The following is a 22,307-nucleotide window of genomic DNA, read 5'->3' as shown; positions in this document are numbered from 1 at the left end:
AGAAAACTTTACGATTTCATGAAAGCATTCTTATGCTAGGACCAGCAGTGCATATTCATATGATATGTTTCTGCACAATGTAGTTTTATCTGCTGTGTTGAAGTGATGCAATATGTTTGTTTGTTCGGAGTTTAAGGTATCTTTTCAGTATGAGGCTAAACAAGGCTTGGGTGTCACATGCAATCCAACCAGAAGTCTAACCTAAATATCGAAACGTACACTAACACTAAATGTGCAAAAAGTGTTCAACGAGATGCAAGCTTAAAATGCACTCGGTGCTGCTGATATTTTATATCAACTATTGAAAATGTGTCAGAGGAGTGTTGACTGTTCATATTCTATAACACCCAGCGTCGAGCCACTTCGAGTGAAGTGAAATGTTCGAACCAGACTATGTTGAAGTTATACTTGAAATGAAAGAAAACTTTGTGATTCTTTGGAGATAGTTTTCGCACCATTAGAGGTGTCTCTAATTTACATTCCTTAATTTATATATATAAAACTCCTATCTTCAATTTCTGAATGATTAACTGCTGCCCTTTTGCCTTTTCAGTACTGCTATATGATACGAGACCTGCTCTTCAAAGCGAAGTCAGAACCACTACTCGGGTGTGTATCCTATGCAAATAACGGAATCACATACGCAGGAAGCATGTGTTAACTACTCGGCCACAAATGGTTAGTTTTAAATCATTTAGAAATTACGTAAGGTCATTTGTATCATAGCTGCGGGTTACTCACTGGCAGAGATACTCATTTACTCTGGAATTCATTGTTGTGTGAATAGATAAAGGTTAAAGACGAATATATCCATTATCTCATAGACTTCTCACTAGATAGGATTCATACAGGTCTTGAAATAAAATTTGGGAAAGATTCGTTCTGCCGGAAAGCTCGTTGTACTTGCTAGACGATGGTTTTCAAGACAATATTTGTTTACTTCTCTCTCCTAACACCGCATAGAGTCACAGCTTACAAGATGATTGGAAATTAATTTAAGAAAAAGAGAGATACTGTATGATTGTTTCTCTTGTAAGGATTGTTCCTACTATAAAAGTTAGATCGTAATTCTGCCCCTATCAACTTTTTAATACCAAAATGTCAGAATAATTAACGCATCTTTTAGATAAAATCATAATTTAAATTATATTAAATAAATATTATATACTTGGTTTATTCGATTGTGTTCTACTATCATTATAATTAAATAAACTGAACGAAATATGTATTAAGAATATTTTTAATTAAGCAGAGGAATGTTGACTTCTGGAAATAATTAATTCCTTGAATTAATACAATTAGGTTTTCTATTACATCCAGTAACTTGTTACGTGCGGACGAGACATGATACATATACATACTTTTCCGCAAGTAGTAATGAAATCAAGCTCAACAAACCTCTGAGCCTAGTGGAAAATGAACAGCTGTTTTTAGAATTTTTCAAAGAACAGCTATCACCAATATAACTTTCATTTTCAACTAAAATAAACTGAAGTTACATTTCTTGTACGATTGAAGATTCAGATGTATAAAAGTGTTACATTTGGAGTTGGAATATTTCTGACACTATTTGGTCTAATACTAATTTATATCTCAAAATTTGGTGTTCACTTCGATCAAATAACGCTTAAAGAATTGAACTTAAAAAAAAAAAAAAAAAAAACAATAAAGGAATCACTATAAAGGATATTTGCCAAATTGACCGAGGAACATTTAATATTTTTTGCGCGCTGTTATAAGAAAGAAAAAAGTCACCAGTTAGTTAACAATGACTTGCGTCTGATGGCGATAATTTTGGTTCGTCTTTTTTATCAACAAATAACAAGCTTTCAATACTAAACGGATTTGGTCTCTTTAGTTTAAGAGATTTACTGTCCTCATTGTTGTTATCGGATTCAGTTTTTACATTTGTTTGAACTGCAGGAGAATTAGAAGTTTCTGTATTTACTGCTTCGTCCTGGGTTTGTAATAGTTCATTTGTTGTAAACGTCGCAGTTGCAGCATCTTGACGTACACTTACATCATTTGCGTAAAACTCGGGTCTTTTATCTGAAGATAATGTATCACAGTCAATAGTATCCGCCGTGCTTTCACTTCCGGAATTATTTCTTGATTGTTCGCCCCGTTTCTTCTGCTGTGCTTCCCAGTCTTTTCGAAGAGATGACAGGTCAACATGAATACCTTTCTGAGCGAGTTTCTTCTGTTGTTTCTCCAAAGATTTTAGAAGTTTCTTCTCCCGTCGCTCATGTTCCTTTCTCTCTAGCTCTTCTAGAGGAATTGGTTCTCCGCTACAAGTCTGTGGATGTGCGTTGTGGGCTGGCCGTCCTGGACCTTTCTTTGTATGCTCCTTTTTCCTCCACTTTGCACGACGATTCTGAAACCACACCTGAAATAAACAAAAAGAATTTCAGTTCTTCACCAAAGACTGAATTTTGAGTTTTAAAGTTAGGAAAGATTATGGTCTATAACTGAGAGGCAGTCCAAACTGACATTAAAACAAAATTGATAAACACGCAAATCTGATCGTATAGGGAAAACAAATCTAGTAGTGCATGTAATCAATTTCACGGTTTTAACCCTTTCACTACCATTTTTTTTTCGGAGTGAAATATAGTAATATATGGTTATTTTAAATAAAACTGTTGTCAAAAGTATAAACATACAAAAAAAATCCCCCACTGTTTCGTTTTTCAACGTAGGGAGGGGTGGGACATGTGTCCCACTGGTATTTTTACGTTGGGACTCTATGTCCCAGTGGTGGTGAAATGAATGATCATCTTGTATTTTCAATCATGATATATTGTCAGAAAAACACCTGCATTGTATTTATGATTACAGATATTTTACATTTCGGTAGCTTATTTGAAATTGCAATAAGCTTTATACTCTCTATTAGTACATGCAACCACTGCTTTATCGCTAACAGCTTGTTCTTCACATTCGTCTGTTCTATTATCTCCACTTTCACCTTCCAGTGCTGTCTAATTGATAATCATCAGCTATGGCATCATCACTTACACAGTGAAGGTCAGAATCGTTAAGAAATCTTCGAATTTCATCTGCATCGTGCTTGCATTCAGACATCGTACACCACTGACATCTAAATTTATGATCGAAAAACTCCTTTATAAATAAGTATGGTTTGCACAACAACTGGGATAAATAAGTCCCACTAAAAATACCAGTGTGACACAATTGTCCCGAATGTAAAAAGTAGCTAAAAAGCACGTCCTTCCTAAGTACATGATTTATGTAAAAATTACGTAGTTTGAAAACATTGGAATGGAAAAGTCACTACAAATACATAAAATAAAACGTGAGACAGTTACCATATTGAATAATAAACAGAAGACGTCTAGAGAGCAAAGGGTTAACAATCAAACTTGACAGCAACCCGGCCTACATGTGAAATATGTAATTATAAGAATTCTGTAAAACATTAGCAGGCTCCCATTTACCAATTGGACATTGATTCATAGCAATAACATGTGATAAATTACTACTGGTTCTCAGAATATATCGTGGGACAATATGTCCCAGTGGTAGTGAAAGGGTTAGATCAACCCTATCATTGTGCAATCAATGTTCGAATTAAAGTTCTAGCGTTGCTGACGAATCTCAACCAACTCCGGCACGCACTTATTTAGTAAAATCAGATATAGTAATATCCTACTCTAAGATTAAAAGCGAAAAGTTTTGTTCCATTCAAAGCAGGTATTCAAGGCGACAGAGATGCGAGTTATTCATGATATAGCCTTTTCTATGCCTCTGGAAGCAAAATACAAGTTATTTTGAGGGAAAATCTAAAAGCAATTGAGTAAATTTCTCAAAGTAAAACAGAGATGAATCCACAAAATCTGAAATATGTGGCCTCGACTAGCGTAGGGTGCGAGCGGTCGGGTTGGATTCCTGGTGGACACATTCAGTCGAAAAGGTGTATTGTATTATCTTTTCCAAGTCAACGATCCTAAGTGAGTTTTTCCTGAGTTTTACTTATTCATACCAGGCAAATGCTGAGGTGGTACCTCGCATAATGACCCCAGACCGCTTCCTTCTTTCCTCACCAATTCCCCGGGTAGTGTGATTGCTGAGGGGGGTCTTCTCTCATAATGACGGGTTAAGGTGGCCATAGCTACCGAAAGCCCAGAAATTTAATTCCAGATTCTAATCCTAAAATTTCAAATATGAATTTTGAAGTATATCTATTATTTCACCTTCCACGGGAAAGCAGATTTGTGCACCTCCCACATTGAACGAAATACTGTGGCCAACTGTAGGAAAATGTCCTTGAAGGTATGAATATTTTGACATTCTTACTAACCGTATTGACAGATTTGAAAAATTGAGGAAAAACGTAAGGATTAAAAGAAAGAAAAACTTAATCAGTGAAAATAAACTGCAATTAATCATCATATTGATAACGTTATTTGATCAATGTCAGCGCGCTTCAAATTATCCTCAGAAGTTATAATTGTACCTGAGTTACCAATCTTGGTTTCGATCGATTCAGAACTTCTGAGAACAAGTAAGAAAGATAATTTAAAGTTAAATTGACTGGGAAGAATTTTTAATATGTTGAGTGTCACTAAAACAAAGACGACAAACAAAATTAGAAGCAAAGCTTCTAAATTCGCTTCTAGTTACAGATTCTTCCCTGAAGGTGCTAGAATGAGACTGTACAACTTTTGACGTGCAAGGTCAATATCTCCCCATAAACGAAGCAGGGCCGGATCCAGGACCGACTTCTGGGGGGCGGTGGGTTGTCATACTGCTACTTTTAAGGGCTCCAAACTTTGGGATGGGTTTTATTTATATATATAAAATAGGAAAGTTTCCCCTTCTGGGGGCGATCGCCCCCTGGATCCGCCCCTGAAACGAAGTATTACGAAGGTTCTCTTGTTCAGCAAAAGATCCGAAGCCAGTGATAATGGAAAAGAGCTGTATGTGAAATGCAAGCTCGCCTTTCAATGTTTTCAGAAAAAACTAATGAAAGGATACATCACTGCTGAGTAAAAATTGATATTACATAATCTCATGTAATGACATTTGTAATGCATGATGACATATTCCGTATTAGTATATAAGTTAACATTTTTCGTAGGGACTTTACTGTGTAAAGTAGGGCATTTTAACTCTTATAGGAACTTAGTTATATTCTTGGCAACACTGGAACGACAGCTGTCCAGAAACGGCACGTCGGCTCAAGAATTCAAAACGGTGGAACTGCGAAGTTTGATCATGTTTCTATGGTCAAAAAGAGAAATCCCCTGAAAATCTATCGTGAGTTGTTACGGTAACAAAACCATGCATGATATTCAAAAACAGGTATACTGGGGTGAAACATTAATAACAGGGTGCGTAATTGTGTTTTATGGAACCTTTTCCGGTCTCCCGCACACATTCTACACGAAGGCGAATGTTGCTGTGAAAAACAATTCAATTAGACCATGTGCCTAAAGCTCAAACAGTAGCTACACATGTAGGCGTTTCATATGACTACGCAAAGACCTAAGAACACTTAGGCCTACCGCTCACTGGCAACATTTTGTCGGGCAACTATCTTGTTGCTCTGGCTAAATGCATTGAGTCTTATGGGAGTCCGCTCACTGAGGCGACAGCGACAGAAAAGTTGCCGAGGTGTCGCCAAGCAGGGCAACAGCAGGGCAACAGCTCGGCGACGGAACAGTTGCGCAACATCTAAAAATGCATTGAGTCTTATGGGAGTCCGCTCACTAAGGCGACGGCGACAGAAAAGTTGCCGAGGTATCCTCCAAATAGAAAGGTAAAAAATAAATGTTTTCTACAAGTTTTTTCACGTAACAGTTCGTTCCGTGTATAGCACGTGAAAAGAAGTGTTCGCAATGGAAACTAATACATTCTTTGATTAGTGACTAGCATGTCTTTAATGATAAAGACTATGAAAAATTAATTGAGGATATAGAGAAACGCTCAGCGTTAAAGAAGAAATATATATATAAAGAAGAAATTATGGACGGAAGTGTGTTTCGTTGTTATAAGAAACTAGAATAAGCTTTCCAGCCAAGAAAAAACAACACAGGCAGGTATATTTTTCGATAATGACATATCGCTGTCATACTACACACTACTACTTTTATTAATTTCCCACAACTAGAAAAAAATAAAAATAAAATTATCATTTTCAAGTTTCTTTCCATTTCAAATATAAAAAAGAAAAAAAAACTGTATTCACTGCATAAAAATGGCCGATTTTAAAACGTGAAGAATACGCGGGAAGAACGAAGAAAGCCAATTTTTATTTTATGGCTATACGTAGAACATTGATAGTACAGTTACTGTACAGTATTGTCGGATTACCGCTTTTGTTAGTTTCGTTCTGTTAGTTATTTCCAGTCGTTTTATATTTTCGTTGTTCTTGTTATCTTTTGATTCGAATAATTGTTTCCGTTCATATTAGCTTACACAATGCTGTTATTTTTGTCACTCATTGACGTTCAGGGACGTCATTTAGGGGGGCGGCAGGAGGTGCAATTGCTCCCCAAGAGTTTGAGGAATATATATACTTTAATAAATTGTCTACTAATATACTAGTACAAAACATGAAAGTCTTATACCGGTGGTGCTCTTGCCTCCTGAAGTGAAGTCTGATATAACGCCCCTGTTGACGCTACCTTCGAAAGTTTATTTAAATTTATTTATTTAACCATTGGAATAGGCGGTAGTTTTTTTTTTTTTTATGTCCGAAACCAGCGATTATGCGAACTGTTCCGGTTGCCGATTATGTAAATTGTGATATCAAATGCTCGGCAACTTTTCTGTTGCCGTCGCCAGTGAGCGAGGGTATGGCAACAAAACTGTTTTGTCTCCGTGAAGTTGCTGACTGCAGGCGACAGCGACGAGATAGTTGCGCAACTGTTTTGTCGCCAGTGAGCGGTAGGCCTTAGGCCTACCGCTCACTGGCAACATTTTGTCGGGCAACTATCTTGTTGCTCTGGCTAAATGCATTGAGTCTTATGGGAGTCCGCTCACTGAGGCGACAGCAACAGAAAAGTTGCCGAGGTGTCGCCAAGCAGGGCGACAGCAGGGCAACAGCTCGGCGACGGAACAGTTGCGCAACATCTAAAAATGCATTGAGTCTTATGGGAGTCCGCTCACTGAGGCGACGGCGACAGAAAAGTTGCCGGGGTACCTCCAAATAGAAAGGTAAAAAAATAAATGTTTTCTACATTTTTTTCACGTAACAGTTCGTTCCGTGTGAAAAGAAGTGTTCGCAATGGAAACTAATACATTCTTTGATTAGTGGCTATCATGTTTTTAGTGATAAAGACTATGAAAAATTAATTGAGGATATAGAGAAACGCTCAGCGTTAAAGATGAAATATATATATAAAGAAGAAACTATGGAAGGAAGTGTGTTTCGCTGTTATAAGAAACTAGAATGAGGTTTCCAGCCAAGAAAAAACAACACAGGTAGGTACATTTTTCGATAATGACATATCGCTGTCATACTAGACACTACTACTTTCATTAATTTCCCACAACTAGACAAAAATACAGATAAAATTATCATTCTCAATTTTCTTTCCATTTTTAGAGGGGCTGATTGTGACACTGATCACTACCTGGTAGTAGCGATAATACGGGAGAGATTATCGTTGAATAAAGGTAATATTCAATGTCCGAAAACGGAGAGATTTAATTTAAAGAAATTAGAAGAGAGCCAGGTAAGAGAGGAATACCAGATTGAAGTTTCGAATAGATTCTCGGTCTTAGAAGACTCGGAGTGCACTAGTGTTGAGGATACTTGGATTGAAATTAGAGATAGCATTAAAAGTTCAGCAATAGAAAAATTGGGACACGCGGAAATACGTAGGAACAAACCATGGTTCGACCAAGAATGCATTAAACTAACAGAGAAGAGAAAACAGGCAAAATTACGGTGGCTACAAAATCCGAATGAAATAACTACACAAAATTTCGCAGATATCAGGCGGGAAACTTCCAAAACTTTTAGAACAAAGAAACGAGATTTTTTGAAAGCTAAAATTAAGGAACTTGAAGATAATAGTAAAAATAAAAATATTCGGGACATGTATAAGGGGATCAGCGAATTTAAGAAAGGCTATCAACCTCGTGCTTATATATTAAAGAAATCTGACGGAACAGTTCTCACTGATACGGATAGCATCTTAAATAGATGGAAAGATTTCTTTGACGATTTGCTGAACACGCAGCCAAAAACTAATGTGCGTGGAGAAAAGGAGATACACACCGCAGAACCGTATATTCCAGAACCCAACCGAATAGAAGCGGAAGCCGCTATAAAGAAATTAAAGAAACACAAATCTCCGGGTGTAGATGAAATTCCGGCTGAGTTAATTTTAGCTGGAGGCGAAAAATTGTGGAACAAGATACACAAACTCATTCTCCTTATCTGGAACAAGGAAGAATTGCCACAAGAGTGAAAAGAGTCAATCATTGTTCCAATTCACAAGAAAGGCGACAAAACTGACTGTAATAATTATCGAGGCATTTCTCTTCTGTCAACATCCTATAAAATCCTTTCAAATATTCTGTTAGCAAGATTGACCCCATACGCAGATGAAATTATTGGAGATTATCAGTGCGGATTTAGACGAAATCGATCAACTATCGACCAAATATTTACCATTCGCCAAATACTCGAAAAGAAGTGGGAATACAATACCCCGGTACATCAACTATTTATTGATTTTAGAAAGGCGTACGACTCGGTTAGGAAACATTATACAACGTTCTTAAAGAACTTGGAATACCCAGAAAGCTAATTAGATTAATTAAGATATGTTTAAATGAATCCCAAAGTAAAGTCCGGGTAGGAAAATTTTTGTCCACGAGCTTCCACGTCGAAAATGGCCTGAAACAAGGAGATGCGTTGTCGCCATTATTATTTAACTTTGTGCTGGAATACGCCATAAGGAAAATCAAAGATAGCAACCAGGGCCTAGAGTTGAACGGCATTCACCAGGTTATGGCATATGCTGATGATGTAAATTTAATAGGGGAGGATAGGGGAACAGTAGAAATAAATGCAGAGATCTTATTAAACGCTTGCAGGGACATGGGTTTAGAAGTAAATGCAGAGAAAACTAAATACATGGAAGTGCGTCGGGACCGTAATACGGCAAATTGTGGAGGCGTTAAAATATTAAATAATGTTTTTGATAAAGTGGATACTTTCAAATATTTAGGATCAATATTAACAGACGAAAATCATATTCACGAAGAAATTAAATGTCGACTAAAAGCAAGGAATTCGTGTTACTACTCGGTTCAAAATCTCTTGTCGTCGCGAATTCTGTCGAGGAATTTGAAGCTTAAAATATATAAAACGATAATCATGCCTGTTGTTCTGTATGGTTGCGAAACATGGTCGCTTACTCTGAGGGAAGAACATAGACTGAAAGTATTTGAAAACAGGATCCTGAGAAGAATATTCGGACCCAAGAGGAACGAGAATGGGGAATGGCGGAAGCTTCATAACGAGGAACTACGTAGTTTATACGGTTTACCCAACATTGTTAGGGTCGTTAAGTCTAGGAGGCTTAGGTGGGCAGGTCATGCAGCCAGAATGGAGGAAGGTAGGAACGCTTTCAAAGTTTTAACTGGAAATCCAATCGGAAAATACCCATTAGGAAAACCTAGGGGCAAATAGGACAATATTAAAATGGATCTCGCAGAAATAGGAATACAAAGTAAAAACTGGATCCAGTTGGCTAAGGATAGAAGTCTGTGGAGAGCTTTTGTGAACGCGGCACTGAACCTCCGGGTTCCATAGGCCATAGAGTTAGTTAGTTAGTTAGTAAGTTAATTTTCTTTCCATTTCAAATATAAAAAAGAAAAAACTGTACTGTATAAATATGGCCGATTTTAAAACGTGAAGAATACGCGGGAAGGACGAAGAAAGCCAATTTTTATTTTATGGCTATACGTAGAACATTGATAGTACAGTTACGGTACAGTGTTGTTGGATTGCCGCTTTTGTTAGTTTCGTTCTCTTAGTTATTTCCAGTCGTTTTATATTTTCGTTATTTTTGTTATCCTTTGATTCGAATAATTGTTCCCGTTCATATTAGCTTACACAATGCTGTTACTTTTGTCAGTCATTGACGTTCAGGGACGTCATTTAGGGGGGCCAGGAGGTGCAATTGCTCCACAAGTGTTTGAGGAATACATATACTTTAATCAAGTGTCTACTAATATACTAGTACAAAACGTGAAAGTCTTATGTCGGTGGTGCTCTTGCCCCCCTCAACTGAAGTCTGAAATAACGCACCTGTTAACGCTACCTTCGAAAGTTTATTTAAATTTATTTATTTAACCATTGGAATGGGCGGTAGTTTTTTTTTTTTTTTTTTTTTTTTAATGTCCGAAACCAGCGATTATGTGAACTGTTCCGGTTGCCGATTATGTAAATTGTAATATCAAATGCTCGGCAACTTTTCTGTTGCCGTCGCCAGTGAGCGAGGGTATGGCAACAAAACTGTTTTGTCTCCGTGAAGTTGCTGACTGCAAGCGACAGCGACGAGATAGTTGCGCAACTGTTTTGTCGCCAGTGAGCGGTAGGCCTTACAGTGTGATTATTTTATTGGTTCGTTTGCTGTGCAAACTCATAGCAACATAGTTGCGAGAACATTAAAATTCTTGTAGAAATTCAGTTTGTTTTCTTTCGTTTGGAAATTCATTCTTATTTATTTATATGCTTCGTTCTTTACACGAACTCTTCCTATTCAATGGTACGTTTGTTGCACAAACTCGCTCTTATTTATATTCTCCTAATAAATTAGTCGGAACAAATTTCACTGCTGAACTTGTAAGTAATTCGATTCCTGTTGGAACCTCATCAAAACACTTACAGTGTTAACTTGCAAAAAGTCGATTTCAATTATGAAAAAAATAAACCAGTTGACAAATGTATACTGTAAAGTTTTAAATAATCGAATGTAAAATTTTCAAGAAGGTAATAAAGTACCCATCAAACTTTTTTAAATACTTCAAGGTAATAGTAAAAATCTTAAAGAAAAATAAAAAAACATCAAATATCAAACTTAGAGGAAACTAAAATCGTGTAGCATATGTTTGAGAGTTTAAAATAAAATTGTGTACCATAATTTTAAGAATATAAAAAAGTTATATATAAGTTATATATGATAAGTTTCACCTTGTAAAATACCAATGATACCTTCTTTTTAGGAAAAGTTTTTTATTAAATAAAAATCAATAAATGAATTTTCTGTATACATTTATTTGAATATAAAAAATTATATTCACTCAAAATGCCTGAATCGGAGAGAGTATTTTATAGACCAAAGGATAAGTAGAAAAATGGTAATCGGTGGCATTGATGTTACTTGGACAAAGAAAAGAGAAGAAAGGAAAGCCAAAAAGCAACTTGTGGTCAAACTTTCAACCAAAACAGTACCAGTTACATTATTGAATCTTTATACTCCTCATCATCTTTGGAAACAAGAAACGAAGGCAATAAAAAACATGCTAAAGCTGGAGGAGATCCTGATTTTAGTTCGAAATATCCTTTAAAGACAAGAAAGCAATCAGAAATTAGATGCACGGAAATGAGAAAATTCCTCTCGACATTAGCAAAAGTTAAGGAGAAAACCGGCATGATTGGAAGAAAAATTGTAGCTATTGTTACTGAAGGTTTGGAAGATTTTAATATTGTGAGTCCAGAGCAGCTGCAAAACATAATTGATAGAAGTAAAATACAAAGAGAGGTTGCGAAAAACCGTAAAAGTGTAAGAACTAAAGTGACTGTTAATAAAGAGAAACCTTGTACCATCTATTTTGATAGGAGGAAAGACCAAACACTCGTAATGTCCGGCTCCGGAAGTCATAGAGATATGAAGAGGAAAGAACATTATTGTATCCTTGAAGAACCGGGTAATAAATTTCTCAGCTATGTCTCCTTGACAGTTTCAGCATCAGCAAAGAATACTGTTAATTCCATCTGCCGGGTATTACAAGAAAATAATGTGAACCTATGAGATATGTTAGCTATCGGTTGCAATGGTACTAATACTAATGTTGGGTTAAAAGAATGATGATTAGAGTGCTCGAGAACCATTTAGAGAGGTCCTTGCAGTGATGCATACGTTTATTGCACTTCATTGAACTACTACTTCGTCATTTACTGAAAGAAATCGATTATGTATCTACTGGTACTTTGTCTGGTCCTATTGGTAGATCATTGGTGAATTGAGAAACGAATCCAGTGTGCAGCGTCGGAAAGATCTCTTTAGAACTCCCTACATACCTAAACGTGCGTCAACTCAGTTATGATCAAAGATATTTGTATGAAATATGTCAATCTGTCATAAGAGGAGGCTGTGATAAAAACTTAGCAGATAAGAAACCTAGGAAACTTGCGCATACTCGCTGGTTAACAATGGCTTGCAGACTTTTGCGTCTATGAATATATACGCCAAATTCTTGAGAGAAGCTCTAAACTCTCGTAAAGTTCGTAGTAAAAGTATATGCACCAGTGTGGTTCAGCATAAAACTGAAACCTCTTGCCAAATACGGAGCTAAACATTTGTTCTTCACCATAAGACTTTCGAGATGTTTGCAAGAACCATACAAAACCTTTGTCAATAAAGTAATTTCTAGAAATGCATTCGATGCGAATTCTAAAAATATTCTTATTGCCATGATTGGTGACTACAGATCAGCTACGCGAATCCTTGCTGCCGGTTAAATCCTCAAATCCAGAAAACAATGCAAACGTTGTGAAACTCGTTCCTTCCAAGTGCTAGTGTTAAACTTCGTGGCTAGTAATTATACAGAAATGATAAACTAAAATGGGTATAACAACAGAACCGCCAATACTGACTCATATTACAGATGATAAATTGCGAGAAATTTGTTCTTGAGTAAGTACAAGTGTTGATATCCCTGAGTTTCCATGTTATACGCAAGCAGTGGAAAGATTAGTGAAAATACTTAGTGAAGGTTCTTCGTCAGTATGTGAGCCACGAAAGATTTCTTTATTCGTTCCGAATTTGACTTAAGAAAATACATGACTACTTTTCAGATAAAGTCGCAGTATTTTGCTTGAAGACGTGAATGAAATTTATGAAACATTCAATCTAATACTGATGTAGCCTGTAACATAAAATATGAACTTCGATAGCTTTAGAAACCTGGACACGACAACGAATCTTAACACCTTCAAATTATAGTCTCCTTCAAGCGAAGAGCTGCCTAATAATTACACAAATGAATAATAAACGTGTATTTATTTACAAAACCAATCAAACTTAAGGCCCATTGCGCCCCTGCTAAAGAATATTTTAGAGAATTGAAATTTCCGGTGGTAAAGTACTACAATATGATGCAACTTTTGCCCTATATCCGAATTCGAACTTTTTAAAAAAATAAAAATTTGGGCTCTTTTCACTCATTTATAAAATCTGTCAAACTTAAGGCCCATTGCGCCTCGGCTAAAAATTATTTTTGAAAATTGAAATTTTGCATGGTAAAGTACTACGATATGATGCAACTTTTGCCCCCTATCCAAAATCGAATTTCGAAAAAAAAATTGGCCTCTTTTCGCTCCACCCTAATATATATTAAAATTTATTCCCATTTTTCGTATTATTATTTAAATATGTTGCCATAAAGGATTAGTTGTGGAAGGATATTTAGTAAGAATATATATTATATTTGTAAGTAATTCTGTATGTATTAAGACAAGGGAGATATTTTATTGTTATATGTAAACTAACTACCGTAGATACATTCTAAATCAAGTATTGGATCATCGTATAAAATTAAACGACAGCTACTATCTCATATGCAAATAAAATTAAACCAGTGGTAGTTCCTATATCATTTGTAAGGACGCAGCATTGGAGCTGAGATGAAAGTTCAAAGTAAAAAATAAAAAAAATAAAAAAGTTCTCTGCTTTGATGTCAAGTGAACACTTCGTCGACAGCGTCACAAACTGTCGTATCTCAGTTTTCTAAACTTTTCAGGAGAGCGATTTTTAGGTTTTCACACAACTTTGAACAGCCATAACTCAAAATCTATTTTACCGAAAGGAGAGAAAATTTATCAAGTTATAACTTAAATCATAAAAATTCAGTGTAGAAAGTTTTATGGAATTTGCCTGTAAAAGCTTGTGGAAAATTTGGCGGGAAAAAGATACGACAGTTTGTGACGATGGTAATCCTCTCTTGTATGAAAGATACGACGCATATTTTTTATACTGAGAACTACATTAATAGATGAACAATCGGAATATATTGCACTTTTATTGAAAAACCGTGTTTATTACACAAAATAATTTAACAAATGCTTCCTGAGATTCTTGAGGGTAAAACGAAATTCCTGAGAACACACAAGAAACACAATATTAAGAGCATACTAACCATAACATAAAATAATGCTATCAAGTTGTCATTGCCAGAATATAAAATCTTGCAAAGTAATTTGCAAATTGCATGCTTTGATATTGCACTTGAGAAGGATGGCTAATGTGGTAAGTTTCTGTAAAATTGAACATGTTCAGGGTTTCGAATGATTGGAGTTGGGCCCGGACACAATGATAACGAGTCCTCGTAGGCGTGGGAGACCCGGGTTCGATTCCCGGCGGGAGCTCATGTGGTTCGGGTTCCACGTTAATCAGTAGGTCCACGTCTCATATAGCCTCGCTGCTGAAAGGGACGTTAAAAATCAATCAATCAAAACGAGTCCTCGTACTTCTCTAGAGCGATAAAAGTAGGAACTTCTATCTGGTGGATTCAATCTGCGTTCTTTTCAGGGAAATAGTTATGTAAGTGTCCTCAAAATGACTTGTCTTAAACTGAATGCAGTTTGGATAGTCTTTGTTCACTTTCACTTCGCGCATTTCCGTCCAATTGATTGGATCTCCATTTTCGTCACGTCTAACTGACGGAATACAAAGACATTGGGACAGAGATCTAGTCTCATACGTCGCTTCTTTCAACACAATGAACGGTATACGGGTACTTTTTCCTTGCCAGTTTAACAATCGGTTCAAGTTGCGAGGGTACAAAATTGCTGTCGCAGTGCTTAATAGATGTGCATATATACACTGTGGACTGAATCTCCCTCATTTTGTCCATGCCTAGATTCAAAGAATCGGAGAGAATTTCTCTGATGTTCTTACGTGTTTGCACCGCATACCCCATCATAGCAATCAACCTGAACTCCTACTAGGTCCATCCTGTATTTCTCTAACCCATTCGTTACGGATTTTAACGCGCCTCCCTATAAAGAATTCTAATATTCCATGTTCCAAATCTCATGTCCATTTTCTTTTGCTGATGTCGTGCCAAGTTATCAATCTTGGTCCGAGGCTTCTGCGATTGTTTCTGAAAAAGTGTCTTTTTTTTTCTATTACAGGATGAGTTTGTTAGGCTCACCCAAACCCCCAAGCTGGAGGGTCACTCCTTGTCTGCCCGCGACTGCTTATTCAGTATATTCGCAGCTAACCTCTATATCTAAAGTCCTTCTCCTCGATCCGCAACCTGGGGCCGCGGTGGCTCAGTGGTAGAGCGTTCACCTCTGGTTCATGGGGTCGCGGGTTCCAACCCTGCTCCCGCCAAGTGAAGTTTGTGGTGGACAAACAGCGTGTGCGTGGGTTTCCTCGGGGTTCTCCCGTTTCCTCCCACTTTCTTCATTCCATCATTTCATTCATTTCTCATAATCACCGTCTCCTTTAGCCTAACCGGCATAACCGTGGGACGTAAAACTCAAAAATATCATGTCATGTCGATCCGCAACCTGAGGACGCCCATGCCGTGTAAATATATATGTATACAGCCCCGCATTGATCAAGTATAACATTCTAGCCTATAAGTTTATTTGCTTTGGCTCTTCCGAGCTTAAGATATAAGTAAAAATACATTAGGAACAAATGATAAAGAAAATAAGTCTACCTGATGGAGAACAATAAGAAATGATATAAAAAGCACTGAGTTTATCAGTACGGGACTGTATACCTACTTTTGGGCCACTTTGTATATATAAACAAATTGCTTTGAATATAGGCGTATCTGTCCAGTTGCGAAAGATCTGTTGCTCACAAACTGTCGTAACTCAAGATACGACTGTTTGTGAAAATGGTTTATATGCTTCATCATAAGATACGACACAGTGACGCCATCACCACCGTCAAAACAACGCACATTACAGATGTGTCGTTTTGGGAAATTGTAGAAGTCAGTGTATGCAACCACATAGTAAAATATCTCAATTTTCGATTTTTTTGAGATACGACACTTTGTGACGCTGTCGACGACTTGTGCGCTACTAGAAATGTAAAGTAGCGTTGCTAACCGAAACAAGCAACTAATGTATGTTTTGCTAAATTTGCTATGTACCCTGTATATAGAGTATAGAGGATGGTGCAGTCATTGAAAGCACATGATAGGAGGATACGATGCGAAGAATAGCGAGCCAGGAGTCGACATGTCGCATGCTCCTATTGTTTGAAGCAAGCAAGAAAAGTTCAGAGCTACATGCGAAAATAACAGGAACAATGAGGTGTGAAATTTTCTCTTCTTGACCATTTTTCGCATGTCAGAAGAGCAAACCTTCGATCAGCCTATATCCTAACTGCCAAGAATAGCGAGCCTCTAAATTTGAACGATGTTTCTAGCTGGGTTGAAAATGAGAGAGAGAAAGTCCTTATATTCAAACGCTTTTACCCCCATCATGTGAATAAACTTCCACAATTCATTGTTTATAGTCGTAAAATTTTATTGAACATGCCGTTGTTGGTATATGTAGTGCAGGTTAATCCGTATATTTTAGTGTATTTATAATCATTAACACAAAGTTTATTTCAAATAATGATCTTTTTCCGGGTAGCATCTCTAAGGGAGATGCGTATTACGTGGAATGGCAGCAGCAGAACAGCCGCTAGGAGGGGAAGTCTTGCTTATAAAGAATCACAACAATAGTAAAAATCGTTTGAATATTAAAAAGTATGAGAAGACAGTCAGAGAGCTTCTCAGAATATCGATAAATATGTATATATAATTAATACTAGTATAGTGTTTTATATGGTACAATATTTAGTTGTAGTAATATAAACAAAATTATCAAATATCACGCGCATAGACAATGCCTTGAGCATGTGAGATAACTTCGAAAAGTGCCACCAGAGTGCAACACTGAATGGGACAGGTGAGAAGCCTGTCTTTATATCAAAATGCATGTGCATACGATATGTTTTTTATATCAATTTCATTGTGATAGACGCGTGTTAATATGGTGTGACAAATATCAAACGAAAGGTCATAATTGTTGCTAGCCAGTGTGAGTTAAGACAAGAATATCATTATTCAAAGAAGAGAGTTATTAGCAGGTGAAACAAGTGTGGTGTAAAATTTAGGTCAGTGAGTTCAAAGTACAATAGTTACAACCCCTTTCGCCTCAACCACGCCCCGTCATAAGATTTCGCGGGACTTGGAGGCGGGCTTATGAGAAACAATGGAACAAGGGAAGTTTTAAACCCAGTGTGGAGGTTGAGAAGGGGTAATTCTGTTTTGGTCTTCGAAGGTGCAGAGAACTTTAGAGTTAGATCTTCGAAGTAATAAAGCGCCAGATTTGTTTAAACGTTAAGAAGTATCTTCTGTTTGTGCCTATCAAGTTCATTATTAAATACTTTTCTTCGAAATATGAATATCATTGAGTGTTATTAGCTTGAGTGCTAAAACTTTCGTAAACTATACGTAAATTAGTATATAACGTAACGATGATTCGAATATCAAAGTGCTATAGACAAATCAACATTGTCGATAGTTTCGTCAAAACCAAGAACAATTACGGGAGTGCTTTAATCTTGTTCACTTAGAAGTGTCATCTTCCTTTCTATTATAAGGGTGATGAAAACAGTCGCAATATAGCTGATGTACACCCAGGTGGATCGCGGTAGTTAGAGCACAATTACATGAGAATCAGTGGTGCATACAGTTCAAACACGTGCACAGCAGAGAGAGATTTGAATTGTCATATTTCCAATCCTAATGCTGGGTCTCTTACTGCTCGAAGGACTTGTTATTTGTAATAAGATGAGCGACTTGCAGTAGTATTTCCAAGAACTTCAACCAGCAAAAAGATTGTTCCATTTATGGGAAGAAATGCGACCTGCGCGGGAGCGCCACGATTTCGTTAACGAACTTCATTAAAGAAAGAAGCCAGCGAGGGATCAGAAGACATCTCATCGAAATTGAAGTAAAAGTACAAGAACAGTTATAAAAATTGATTTAAAGAAAAGGCCTAAGTTAACTGAAACGAGTTCAAAATTTAAAACTTTTTTGTAAAACAAGTATATTAGATTAGTCGTTTGTGCCTTCATAAAATCTTCTGTTAGGTACGTGGCAAAAGGTTTTTGTTTTTAATACGTTTTTTTCCAGCTGCTTGGAGATGCGGAGACCCATCAGAGCATGGTTGCAACTATCATCCGAGCTAGTTGCGTGGGTGATATTATTGGTACACAAACCTGAAGTAAAGCCACAGGAAACTTGAAGCCGAGTCTCATATCATATTATTCTTTAAAATTAGCATAATTTTGTTCAGATTAGTTTTATCACGACAATTTTAATGATCTTAATATTGCTCTAACGAATGCATTTAAATTTTCTTCCTTATGTAAATTGTGTTGGCCTTCAGCCGACCGCATTACGCAAATGTGGTGCCCAGCGTGGGACTTCATGTACTACGGTACTAAATTTTGATAGTAACATGGTTAAAATTTGTAAAGTAAACTGCTCAGAGCAATATTCCCTTTTTCAAAATTTGTTTGCGACAAGATAGTTTGCTTGTTTATGATTGAGAGCTGAGTAGTGAAAAGTTGAGGCAAAATGAAAATTTAAATAAAATTCACAGTCCCTTTTAATTTGCATAAATAACAAATGTGTTTACAGTAGCCTCAACCGGTACCAATGATATCACACACAAGAAAGTCATTGAAATAAGCTTCTTGCGTGTATTTAGAATACGCGCAGGTTCAAGAAAATTCTAAGTGTTTATTTATGTATGTGTGCATATGTTAAGAATTTAAGTGAACTTTATTGAAATTTGAATATTGAGAAGTATAATATTTTATAGAGTATATTAAGAGAATTTGAGGATTCAATGGTAGTGACATGTAGTCAACAGAGGAAAATGGAAGAGTTTAACCAAGACAACTTCAATCAGTTAGGATAATTTGGACACGAAATGGAAAATTTTAAGCAAGAAAAAATAATAGGACCGGGTAATGTTGGTCAGGGTCTTGAAATTGTAGCAGATCGTGTTACTGTAGTAGCAGAATATAGCGGTGACGCTCGGAGCGAAAGAGCAGGTGACAGTATCACTAAACCGGTTCCTGGAACATCCATAACGGTGGAACAGGGTCTAACTCCGTTACTAGCGATGCTGAGGGAGATGTCTGAAAGACAAGAACAGGCAGTGAAAGAAATTTCTAGGAAATTAGGGGAGCAGGAAAAGAAACATAAAGTGGTTGCGGAAAAACAGGAACAAGCAAGCCAGATACTATTAGAAAGGCTAGCTAGTGCAGAGCGAAATATCACTGTAAACGTCCGTCAGGAGCTTACCACAAGCATCCAGAAACTCAGTTCAAGGCCCGACGCTACGGGGGAGAACCTGAACGAGAAATTAGCAGTTACGTGTCAGGAGCTAAAGAACTCGATTCATGATACCGATGAACGAGTTCGGCAGCTAGAAGTCAGCAAGACAGCGAAAATCGTGGAAGTAACCGATGTTATAGGAGGGGACGTGGGGAAGTTAGACCATGAATTAGGCCGCTTAGGAGGAAACGTAGCCCAGATTGGTGACGTTGTCCAACAGGTAAACACCCAAGTAGAAAATGTAATAGAAAATGTACGACAGCTAGGAACTAGGCTTGATGGACTGGAAGGTTCGGTAGGACAGCTAGAAGTTAACCTCAGACAAACCGAGATCAAATGGAGGATGCAGTTAATTCGAGTAGGAGCCGAGATAGCTCCGGAAAATCAATTTGAGGACATTCGCAGCGAATGTCACGAAGAGATGCAAGTAGTGCAAATTAATGTTAATAATGTATGTTCGAAATTCGAACGAGAGCTCGAATCATTACGTGAATCAATGCGAGAAAGGAACAATGACGAGACGAGACGAGAATCGGTCTCGAATACGAGAGAAGAGACTTTAGAGGCTTGTCCTAGTAGCTCGAGGCACGACATGAGTTATACGAGACGAGACGAGAATCGAGTAGTTGTCCCTTCAACACCAACTCTCATCACAGCCGTGCCAACTAGTGTCCGTGTTAGGTTTGATGCATAGGAACCTAACGTTACCTATATTTTACGCAACAGAGAACGAAGTTCCAGCCCAGAATTTTGTCATCGAATTAGATAGTTATTTCGATGTAACAGCCATGCCTGCAGAGAGAAGCCTAGTGTTCGTTGGGAGACGTTTTCGTGGGTTGTCAAACCAGTGATTTCAAGTCACTGCGTTAAAATGTAAGAGCTACACCGACTTCGTGAATCATTTCAGGGCTACGTATCTCAGTGAGGAAAAACTGGTCAACTTGCGTGCGTGAATATTAACTTTCAGGTTCGAGACACGGATAAACAAAAACCTACAGAATACTTACTGGAATTACTGCCCACCACCAACATATTGGACCCACCGCTTCCACAACAAGTATCATTACTTGTATTACCGAGACAGTTGGCTTTCTCGATATATCGATGCATCGTCTCATCGAAGCCACGAACTATCGAGGAATTGCTGATTGTAGAAGGCGAGTTGCAAATCACACATCACCCATCCAGTACTGCAAATTCAAATATTAGGAGGGTCATAAACAAGTTGTCGCTCGATGATTAAGAGCAGACACACCATCCAAACAGGAACAATAGGCCGTATAACTCCACACGTTTTCGCAGAAGAGCGTATCACAATCGCACATCTTATAACCAAAAAGGAAGAAGGGAGAAGAACCATAGAACTGGCATCACTGGTAGGGAGTCGCCACAGGACGAATACAGTCAGGGGCGAGAAAAGGAGGGTACTCGTAGGCAGACAGGAAATAGGCGGTTACACAGGAGGAGGGGAAATGCAAGTAGCTCCAAGGAAACTCCAGCTACATGCAGAGGTCAATGCTCTCGAGACATATGACCAACAGACAGGCCGATCACCAAGAGGACGGAATAACAGATCAAGACCAAATAGACCACGTCTCGAAAGTGCACATAGCACTTCGAGAAAGTCAGAATTTCTCGCATGCTTACAGGGGGTGAAAAGAAAGAGTGTCTTCTGAATATTCTAACTAAGCCTGATAAATTAAATCCTGGGAGCGTGAGTAATTTAGAAATAAGTAATTGTATTGACCACGATGATAATTGCGAAACGAAATTAAAAGAAATTTAGGGAAATAAAGCGGTGCTAAATTGTGGTGAATGTCGAGAAATAGTTGAGAAATCAAATTTTTCAGGTGAAGGAAACACGGACGTATGTCAAAAGGAAATTTATTTGGTATTAAGAAATGGGAAAAAATAAAATTACATAGAGAGAAGTTTAAGGAGACGAACGCGATTTCCCCAGACTTGTTAGATGAGATAAGATACCTACTAATAATTTGATTATCCTTCCTGAAGTGGAAGTAATACTGTTTGCGAAATCAGCTTTAGCAGTTCTTGATTCTGAAGCAAGCGTATGGCTCTCAGCTCGGATTTATGGGAACAAGTTAGAGAATGTGACCCCCACCAGCATTCATAAAATCTATTAACATCAGAGTTAGTTCAGCGTTTGGTAGAGATATCGCTTTGATCCTTGGTCAGGTTATGTTGGAGCTAGTTATAAATCGCAAGTCATTCTATATCGTTGGAATTATTGTTAAAAGGCTTAACCGAGATCTCATTATTGGTTCTTAATGCTTTGCTGCAAGTAGAGCTGTCGTGAACTACAACAAGGGCGTTTTACACTTGAATCATCCCTATGTTATAGAGATGATTTTTCGTGATATTGAAATAGAAGAAAATGAATTGATTATAACAGAACTATCCTGGGAGTTCGATAAAGAATTAATTTGTAGGAATAATGAATTTCGAAGTATAAGTAGTATGTGCGTGTCGGATAGAGGATCCACTAGAAATGTTCAGCTAGAGTCGTTGATAGCAGAAGAATATCATGAAAGAGAGATGACAACACTGCGCATCGGTTGCATGATAAGAAATTCCCAACTACCGCTGAACTGGCGAATGTAGTATACTTGCCCTATGAATGGACAAAAGTTCGTACTCAGGCTACACCA

General features: G+C 37.4%; 1 protein-coding gene across 1 annotated transcript in view; it reads right to left on the bottom strand.

Moving 5' to 3' along the window:
* Positions 1-1,553: 1,553 nt before the first annotated feature.
* Positions 1,554-22,307, bottom strand: part of LOC145664486 (uncharacterized) — a 72,379-nt gene continuing 51,625 nt past the window's right edge. Inside the window, exon 3 of the mRNA XM_081731205.1 lies at positions 1,554-2,386. Coding sequence (XP_081587331.1) covers positions 1,763-2,386 — 624 coding nt within the window. The 3' untranslated portion in view covers positions 1,554-1,762. The remainder of the gene's footprint in view (positions 2,387-22,307) is intronic.

The sequence above is a fragment of the Thermobia domestica genome, chromosome 11 (assembly GCF_964235325.1).
Source record: "Thermobia domestica chromosome 11, izTheDome1.hap1.1, whole genome shotgun sequence".
Taxonomy (NCBI): Eukaryota; Metazoa; Arthropoda; class Insecta; order Zygentoma; family Lepismatidae; genus Thermobia; species Thermobia domestica.
The sequence above is the reverse complement of the archived record's forward strand: the minus strand, read 5'-3'. Positions and strand labels throughout refer to the sequence as shown.